Here is a 10,082-nt window from a genome sequence, read left to right as displayed (position 1 = left end):
CTCTGATCTCTCCACCGGTTTGAGTGTCGTCTTCTTGGCAGAGGCATGGAGGCAGATGGGAGCCAGGCGGTCTCCGGGAGCCCCAACGACTCCCAGCACGACCCTGGGTAAGTTTAAGGAGACCTCTTCCCCCCCCCACCCACTTCCCTCTCTCTCTGGCTGGCTCTCTCCTGCGTTTCCACTTTATTGTCAATTTCTCCTGCAAGCACATACTGGTGGGGGGTGAGTGGGGGGGGGGGAGAGAAAGAAACCCCCTGGCTGATCCAGTGCTGGCCCCCCCGGGGTGCTCTTTTATTGCCTCTTCTCCCTCCCCCCACCCCCCCCTGTGCGTGTGTCTCTTTGAGTTGCTCACCTTGGGTGGGTTGCTCCTCTTCCTCCCAGCCTTTCTGTTCACCCAGCCTCGGCTTCACCCTCTCCTCCTCCTCTTTCTCCTCTTCTCCTTCTCTCCCCCCCCCAGTCAAGGATCCGCTTCCCTTCCTCCCCCCCAGCCACCCCCCCTTTCCACCTCTCCCTTCCTTTTAGCTTTTGTAAGTTACACGTCAAAATGGCCGAACTGACATCTGTGCTTAACTCTGTTATGTTTTCTTCTTCCAGTAAAATGTTTATTGGCGGCCTGAGTTGGCAAACATCACCAGGTAAGAGGGGGCGAGGGGGTGTGTGTGCGCGCACAGTGTGGGTGGGGGAGATGTGGTGGGGGGCGCCCCCATCTCCCACTCCCGCCAGCTCTGCTTCCTTTATAGGTCTTTGTTGTTATCCCAGGTCAGTTTCATTGGGTTCTCTCCCTCCCTCTCTCCCCTCCAGTCCCCCCCCTTTCCAACACTTTCTCGTGCACACACACCCAGAGAGCCCCATGCTTGTCCTGCACAAGGTGAAGATGAGATATTTTATTTGCTCCAAATAACAGATCTGTTTGTCGAGTCCTCTATTCGACCTTATACTTGCGTGCGCACGCTTGGGGGGGGTGTAGGGAAAACAGAGAAAGCCTTCTCTTGGCCACCAGTTTGTCCTTTCCCATCCTCACTGAAAGAGAATTAAATGTTGCTCTGTTTTGTTGTTGTGACAATTTTTTTGGTTACATTTCCTTCTGTTTTCCTTCTCCTTGCCTCCCTCCTCCATCTCCTCTCACACGCGCTCTTGTCTCTCTCACGCTCTTTTTCCCTTTCTCCTCCCATCACAGATAACCTTAGAGATTATTTTAGCAAATTTGGAGACATTAGAGAATGTATGGTGATGCGAGACCCGACTACGAAACGATCCAGGTAAATTCCCCCTCTTCCTAAATCAAAGTTTTCATTTGTGTGTCTGAGGGCGGGCATTCAAGGTTGATCATTCTGTATCCCAAGTGTCAACGTATTTTTTTAAAAATTTCTTGGGGTGTGAATCCTCAAAAAGAACTCTTAAACTACATTTCTTTCTTGCTTTTGAAGTTTGATACCCCATATGTAGTTTGACACATCCAGAGATTTTTATTTTGACGATGGGAACCTGTTAAATGATGTATTATCAAGAGTACCTTTTGCAGAAAGTTGCCTCAAAGTATCTCTTTGGCTTTCAGATTGAATCCCGCCAGGCCCTTTGCTATTGTGTAAAAACAAAACCTCAACTGAAGGTTGAAAGGGGTGTGTTGGGGGGAGGGTATTTTGGAGAAGGGTGTGAGAGTAGCAGATAAGATTTTTAAAAAAATTAGGCATGCTTGATTTTGCCATCTTTCTGAACCTTAGAATATTTTAAGAGGAGGGTGTTGGTATGAAAGAAGATGGAAACATTTGAAAATGAAGATGAAATTTGTGTGTATCTTAAATTTCTGTAGCTTCTTTCAGTGCTTAGTTCTTGCTGTTCTTTTTTCCCACCCGCTCTTGTTCTTTTGTCTCGTTTCAGAGGGTTTGGTTTCGTTACATTTGCTGATCCGGCAAGTGTAGATAAAGTATTAGCTCAACCTCATCATGAATTAGATTCCAAGACGGTATGTTACATGATGTGATGGCAGTGGGGTCTGTGTGTGTTAATGTCTCTCCAATTTCCTGCAATATTATGACTGTGACAGTTTCATTTAAAGAGACAGTGACCTTTATGTTGAGTTTGCTCAAAGTGTACATGGCTGGTGGGTTTTGAAGTTCAGTTTTGTCAGTTGCTTACCTACTTGAACACTAAGATTGGTTTCACAGGCTCTACTCTCTGGCCCACTGTTGACTCAGATCCAGCTAGCAGAAACTAGAAATAGCCTTTTCGGTGGTGGCTCTGCAGCTGCTGAATTCTCTCCCTGCAGAGTTCTCTCTCTGTGGAAATCCACAGAGGCTCTTCCTATTTTTCAGGTCTTTCACAACTATTCTGTGCCAGGCATTTTATAGTTTTTATTATTGCTGATATGTTAGAATTAGCTTATGCTAGATTTTTATTCTCCCTTTGTCTTAATTATCAAGTTGTGTTTCTTTTTTAATTGATACTGTATATATTTCTTCAACTGTTTTGAAGAAAATTGTATTTCTGAAAGTGAGATATAAAAATAGTTATGATAGAATAAAATAAACACCAGACTTTTCCTAAGCTCGAGTACTCATTTTGGCTAGATATAACTTAAAAAATGACCCTCATTAAAGTATTAATTCCCTTGTCAGATCCTTCAGTGTCAACCACAGGCTCTGCTTAGTCCCTTTACTTTCATTCTACCAATTGCGTCTTAGGTACTTAACTTGAAAAACTACATTCATCTAAAAGCTGGACAAAAACAGCCATTAAGTTTGTTTATAAGTCAGAAAGGTGCTACTTTTGATCATAATTGTATAGGTTTTTAAAAATCTAATTTAGGCATTAATTGTAGGCTGTACGGATGTTCAAGGTCATCTTTCTCATTCATCTTGCAGACATTTGAGGAAGAGGATTTTTAAAATCTAATAAGATGGGATGGTAGTATTAGGCTAATATATGGAAATATCTTCAGATGAGAAGCTCATCTGACACGCTGTTGCTTGGTTTTTGTTCTATGTTGGTTGTCTTGAAAGTCATGCCATTTGCTCTGCTCTGAAAAGGTGGGGAAAGTTAGTTCTGGTTTGCTTTAAAAGACCATGTGCATATCATGACCCCCACCACATTTCTAGTACAGCATCAGTTCTTAGTTGAAATAATGCAGTTCTAAGCATGTTGACTCATAAGTAAGTCCCTCTGAATTGCTTGGGACCTATTTTCTAGTAAATGTGTACTTTAAGATTGCAGCCTAAGAACTTTTTTTGGGATAGCATTAAAAACAGTTTGTGTCCTGTTTCCTTTACTTCATTAGTATGCTTTGAGCAAACACAATTAAAAGGATATTGGGAAAAGTAATCTCTGCCTTGTTCATTCTTTGTGAGGTCTGGGGGGCTGAATCTTCTGAGAAGGGAGAAATGTGGTTGATGTAACTGATGCATGCTCATTAAATGTAAGGGTAGGGGTGTGTGTATGTGGAAAAAATTATATTTCAGTTGCAAGAGTGTGTGTGGTTTCCTTTAATGCAAGAGTTTGGAGGGATTATGCTTTAATGCTGCTGAGATCTGTTCTGTAATTAATGTGTTTTAAAATAAAAGACCAGGAACCAAACGGGGATTTTCATTTCCGCCATTGCCTTTACATGAAGCTGGTGGCAAATTATTATTATTTTTAGTCCTAATAACTTGGATGCCCCAATTCTACTGGGCTTGTCTGAGCATGTCACCCCTGCCTGAACATTCTTTTATGGTTTAAGGTTGTGGTTTTTGTTTTTTCTTAGGTGGTGGTGTTGGCGGTGGTAATCCATACAATTGAACTGAGAAATTGGTTGAACATCAGTAACTTAAAAATAAGCGATTAAAAAAAATCAGATCAGAAATTGTGTCCAAATCATAGAAAGAAGCACCACAATTGCTACCCACCTATTAAAAACAAATCCCTAGAGTGTGTTAATTATGATTTATACAATGTCATTAATCACACAGCACTTAATGACGTATGAAAAAAGGCAGGTCTTTGCTGCCAATATGATCACTGTCTAAAATGGACAAGGGGGAAGAATAAGAGAGTAAAGGAGTGACAAGGGTAGCAAGTGCCCTTGTATGTATTTTAGCTGGTTTCCATGGGCCATTTTTCTATATGGTGGGGACTCATTGATTGGAAATGGACAGAGGTCTCCCTGCATCATTTCTCTGATGTCGAGCGACACAGAATTTTTGTCCAATCATGATGTAGCACAACCTCTCACCTGAATTGCCTTCACACTCTGGTGTGCTGAAATACCCCCCCCTTTTTTGAACCTGTATTTTTCCTTGGTAAAAAGCGAAGACTAGTTCCCGCCTTTTAGCCACTGTTTCTGATAGTTTCTTGTCCTTCAATACTGCCTAGCATTTGACTCTGTTTCAACATTCAGCACAGGAAAACAACTCAGTTGGGTTTTGACATCGCTCAGTTGGAAGGCATCGCTCTTGTTTACAGTTACGTTAAAAGCTTGGTTTAGGTAATGGCCATTCGTATCAGAAATTAGTACTATTATTTAGTCGTTTCCTAGAGGACTTGTAGATACAGTAAGTAGAAGTGTATCTAACTAACTAATTTTATTTTTTAGTAGACTTATTTTTTTCTGTTGGCTGTTCTTTAAATAGTTGACAGGGAGACGCAACAGGGATGGATTTGGTCATGTGTATCATGTGTCCGTCTAAGGAGTGCTTTAACTTATTTCCTGTGATTTGGAAAACCCAGAATGCCACCATGCAAAGAACACCCATTTCTTGTGTATGAGCTTCCTGGTATTGTCTGTCATGCTTGATAATTTGATGGTCTACCTAATCTTGTGCCAGTGGAAAACTGCAAGAGACAACATCATGGACATATGCTTTAAAATTCACTGGATGGTGTCTTTGATTTCTGCTGCTTTAAAAAGCAATAAGAACAACTTTGGGGAGAGTTGATGTAACAATTTTCCCTTCCTTGCCCAAATTTTTGTGAAAATCAATGGGAAATCTACACCTGTTGTATTTCTCTGGTAGACAAGTACCTAGCCAGTGCTGAATATATCTACATATATAGACAATGTTAATCTCTACGAAGGGGGTTAGCTTTGTAGATTAAGGATTTATGACTTTCTCTTTATGCTTTGTAAACTATGCAGTGGCATGTAATCACTCATTTCTCAGGTACATGATTCTTCTTATGGTGGGAAGAATCATCTGTGGAATGGCCGAATGTCAACATGCCTGCTAAAGGATGCCCATTAAACGAAAGCAGTGTGAAAATATCCTGTCCTGTGTGTGCCTCAAATGTATTTTTTCAGTCCTCTGTAAGCGATTTCTATTATTTGGGTCAGCTGAGCAAAGTTTTGGTTTCTAAGTTTAAAAAAGTTAAGACTCGGCTCTGATTTGCAAATTGAAGTTGAGCTTTAATAGAGCAAGTGAACAGTGAGTTAACCTGTGGCAGCTGATTGGTCAATGAGTTGCAAACATGATTTTCTAAAAACTTCAACTTGTCCACCGTTTGGATACCGCTTAGCAAAAGGGCTTTGTTCTTGTGAAGTTATGAAACATTTAAACACGCATCTTTACATGGCTTGCTAATGTGTTAATAATGTCCAGGGTTGATGTATTTATATGTACCTATCCCCTGCTGCCTTATTCCACCTTTACCCCTCCTGTCCAGATTTGCCGCTCAAAAGTTGATAAAGGTATATCAGGTATGTGCAGCAGGCATTTGTGAAGCCGTTCCAAAATATTTCAGGCAATGTCTGGGGCAAGGTAGAATTGGGACTTGGTCCTATCCAGATGGACTGGGGAGCTAATTCAGTCTGGAACTTGCTTGGTGATGTAGCTTCAGGAATTTTTTATTAGCTTGCCTCAGTATAATTCCTTGACAAGTCATCGTTGTTGTCTACGTGGCAGCTGTAAATCTGTCTTAGAAGCACCTGAGAAGACAGGAGTCTATTGTCCAGTTAAGGATGTAACCTTAAAGCCATTTTCTGCCCAACACTGCATATACATGACAGGCATCAAATGTGTACAAATGTGACCTGGGCAGAAATGGGTTAATGGTTCCATGATTTGCATTTGAGTTGTATTTATGGTGGTTCATTTTTTTTGTAGTAACGTTTTAAAGTTAAATGTGAAGGGTCCTACCCCAACACACAAAAACACATTGGATTAAACAAATATATCTCTTTTGGAAAAATAGCCGACTGTCTTATTTTGTTGGTTCCTTTTCACAGAAAGTTAGCACTAGGTTTTTCTTAAAGTTGCGCTTTCTTCTGTGTTCAGAACTCGTGTTTAAAAATCTCTTCACACTTGTGTCCTTTCTGAGTGATGGTTAAAAAGTTAAATCAGGAATGCAGTCATAAAAAGAGTAGGCTTTTAAAGCTGGGCAGGCGTTTAAAACTGGCAGTTGCTTTTGTCCCCCCTTCTGATCCTTCTCTTAAACTGAGAGGCTTGAGTGACCTCAAAGGAAAGAAACAAGTGACCTGAAGATTGTCTCTTGAAAATCAGAAAGATTCCTAGATCAGTCTCTTTCCAAAATGTTCATATTTTTTTCCCCAGTACCAACAACCTATGGAATATACAAATTGAATCTGGCACCCAGGATTTGGTGGCTGCTTTAGGAACAGAGTACACAAAAAAGTACTTTGTGGTTGCAATGCATTGTTGATGCTTCTCAGGGTGCGTCAATTTGCTTTCTGTTTGTTTTGCTTTGCCCCACAGCACCCCTTCTCACCAGCCTTTCCACCCACTAGTTGCCCTGGAAGATTTGCTGTACCTGAGAAATGAGAGATTAATCGTTCAGTGTCATCTTTTTCTGTTGCTGTTTTTGCCTACCTGAGGAAAAAGCACAATTACATTGCTTTCTGTTTGTTTTTCTCTCTCAGATTGACCCGAAAGTTGCATTTCCCCGACGAGCTCAGCCTAAGGTAAGGAAAGAAAGATTCGCTGTAGGGCTTTGGGTACTCCGAGAGTCTCCTTGTTGCCAAGCAGTTTGGCTTTCAAACAGGGAGGGGAAGGAGAGGAATTTGCAGTGGAGGCGACTCAAGTTTTGGGAATACCTGATCTTGGGGGCCCTGGAGACAACAGGCGATCTGTGGTGTATGAAATCATGCCTCCCTCCAGCAATCTCCTTGTGGAGTCCTGTCATTGTGTGTGTGTGTGTGGGGGGGAGCCTTGGGAGGCTTTTCTCGCACCTCCTTCTTCCTATTAGTGGCAGAATATTGCTCTATTGAGTAGCTTCAGTGTATTGACCAAGCAAAGGGGGTTTTCCGTCTAAGGCCAAAATTTCAACGTTTGTTGCAGTGATGGACAGGAATGGCTTTCTTTCTTAGCCACTAAAAAGTGTGTGTGTGTGTGTATAAAATTTTTTTTCTGAGAAATGTTAGTTCTCCAACAAGCTTCTGAGTAAGTGAACTTCTGACTGGTATTAGGAGGTCTAAACTCTTCCAAGGCCTGTGAAAGAGAAGCTGAAACAAAGAGCTTTAAGTTTGATTGGATAAGTGACCTGTTCTTTTTCCTTTCGGGCTGCGTTGTTGTCATGCATTTGGTTTCTTGCAAGGACATGTCAGTTATGTTCAAAGGAGCTTTTGTCTGAAGGCTACCTCTGAAACAAAAACTCGGACCGAGGCAAGCTTTCGCGATTGGTGTGTTCTTCAGTGTGGGGTTGCTTTTTTCCCCCCTCCCCTTTGTAATGTGGAGGACGCACTTTTGGTCTGTGCAATTCTGCACGTTCCCCACCCCCTTCTCTAAATGCATGCTGAAATCATTCTTCCAAAATCGTCCTGGAACACTGAGCGCTAGCGGAACATCATCATCCAGAGTGTTCTTGCAGTTGGGACCAATTAGTTCTGTCCACTTGGACAAACATTCAAGGCTTCTGACCCTCTGTCTGTTTCCTTGAATGTGTGCGCCGCGATTTTAGCTTGCAAGAAGGAGTTGGATTGCTTCCTGGTACCTACTTTTAGTTAGGGAACAAAGCAGGGGAAATGGATCAGTGAAATGTGCAGGAGTTTGAACACATTTAAATGTGAGTAAAGTGGCAGGGTTGGTGCTATCTACTTTGAAAGCCATCTTTGAACGACTTATTTCTTAAAATTTATACGCACAAGCAGTGTGAATTATCTGATGTATTTATTGGAGCCCAGCTAATGTTGGGCTAGAAGGACCAAGTTTCCATAGAATTCCCTTTGACTCTGGGTTTGTTTTTTTAAATGCTTTAGAGGAATCTCAGGTTCAAAACCTTTTTAATTTGCATGTTTCCAAAGCTAATGTATATTGGGACTTTTCCCTCCCTACCCTGACAGGTCCTTGCCCCAAGAGCCTTACCATCTAGGTAGTGATACAAGGGAGACGGCAGATAAAGGGCAAATAAATGGAGGTAAACGGAGCGCCAGTGTGCAATTTTTGCAGTTACGTGCGCTTGGGTCATGAGAAACTGAAGTTTAAACTTGTAACAGCATTATACAACGATGATGGTAAATATTATCCAGAGAGAAAGAGTATAGCACCTTAGAAAGAACAGTTGTGGATTCTTTCTTCCACTCCCTTCCCCCAAAGTTGCATTTAAGGCAACAAGCGTGCAACTTCAGTAACACTTAGCTGGAACATAACGGAAAAGTTGTGGCAATCTAGTGTCCTCCTCCAAGCATAGATGTTCTCATATGTGATAAATGTGGATAAAACCCTATATGCATTGTTTTAAAGTGTAGCTGATCAACACTAGTGGCCTTTAATAGTCCATAAACCTTCTGGACTGCTTAACTGTCAAATAGTTCCTGGGGCTAAGTGCAAACCGAACACATGATTACAACCAGTAAGTGAAGAAAATCGGTTGATTGGTAAAATTAGCCACATCAATAAATGGCAGCAGTAAAGGCCACAGTCAAAGCCAGGCAGAAGCCTGTCGCCTTCTAAAATGCAGTAATGAAGCTGATTGGTGGGCCTCCATTGCGAGGGTGTAATGATGCCACAACTGAGAAGACCCCGCTCTGGCCTTGTACAGAGTAGAATGCTACTGGGGATGAGAGAACTGCAGTGTGGGCTAGTGGGAGGAGGTGCAAATAAGCACAGCGATTTGAAAGCCATCTATGCTCCTCTTCCTGCCATCTTCAGGACTATTTAAACAGTGTCACAATTCAGAGATCATGTCAAACCATGGTTTAGAACCTTAACTGTGGTCTGACTTTCCGGGTGTGCAGCAGGAAAGCTATGGTCTAGAGCTGGTTTTTGTCTTCTCTGGTTATGGTCATCTCTGGTTTTTGTCTTCTCAACACTGTTTCATAAGCCTTTAATTTTTCTTTGGTCTCTGGCAATATAGCCATGACTATACTGATGGTTTGTCAACTCTATCATCGTACCAAACCCTGGTTAGTAAAAAAACTTGTTTTTGTTGTTTGCTGACTAATTATGAATGAGTAAGTGTCAATTCAGATGTCTTGCCAAATCCATCCTTAACAATTGCTTTGCATGATCTTTGAATTAAGCCGAAGAGTCTTGGTCAGTTACTTGCCCTGTTGAATTATTCTTCTCTGCAATTAAGAAAAAGCTGTGCTGTGTGTATGTGTGTTTTCTGAGCGGTATCTCCATGTCCTTTAGTATTGCAATTCTTATGAATAATGGTGTGTAAAACCTACAGGGTGAGTTTTTCCTTCAGTTCCATTATTCTGACCCCCAAATTTTTGTTGCTTGGTTTGATTTCTTGTATTGCTAGTTACAAGTCCCCAGTGCTTTCATGAGTGAAGTTTTGCTTTTGGTGTTGCTCTTATAGTCTTTAAAAATTCCTTTCTTGTATACACTCTCATTTCACTGGGTTTGGTGTGATTACAGGAGGTAGGTTGGCAGGAAAGAACTTTAAATCAGAATGTGACTGGATCGGTGGAAGACATCGTGCATTATTGTGCAATGGGCTTGAATATAAACATGGCAATAATTTGAAGCTCTTAGTCCAGAATGAAATCATGGCATTGTTTTGGTGTGACTGCTCCAGGTTTGAGAGCAGGGTTTGGAATTGCCGGAGCAACAATATTGAATCCAAGTACCATATTTTGCAATAAGGCTGCTGTGCTGTGCAAGGTTTACCTGGGAATAAGCCCCATTGAACACAGTGGAAATTGCTTCTGC

The 10,082-nt window shown here is 41.6% G+C and overlaps 1 protein-coding gene across 8 annotated transcripts in view; it reads left to right on the top strand.

Annotated features, from left to right (window-relative positions):
* Window positions 1–10,082, top strand: part of MSI2 (musashi RNA binding protein 2) — a 474,139-nt gene continuing 464,057 nt past the window's right edge. For all 8 annotated transcript variants that reach the window (XM_066636684.1, XM_066636689.1, XM_066636688.1 and 5 more), the window contains exons 1-5: window positions 1–107; window positions 595–635; window positions 1,178–1,259; window positions 1,879–1,963; window positions 6,848–6,889. In XM_066636684.1, the coding sequence (XP_066492781.1) occupies window positions 46–107; window positions 595–635; window positions 1,178–1,259; window positions 1,879–1,963; window positions 6,848–6,889 (312 nt within the window). In that variant the 5' untranslated portion in view covers window positions 1–45. The remainder of the gene's footprint in view (window positions 108–594; window positions 636–1,177; window positions 1,260–1,878; window positions 1,964–6,847; window positions 6,890–10,082) is intronic.

This window comes from Tiliqua scincoides, chromosome 8 (genome assembly GCF_035046505.1).
Source record: "Tiliqua scincoides isolate rTilSci1 chromosome 8, rTilSci1.hap2, whole genome shotgun sequence".
Lineage (NCBI taxonomy): Eukaryota > Metazoa > Chordata > Lepidosauria > Squamata > Scincidae > Tiliqua > Tiliqua scincoides.
The sequence above is the reverse complement of the archived record's forward strand: the minus strand, read 5'-3'. Positions and strand labels throughout refer to the sequence as shown.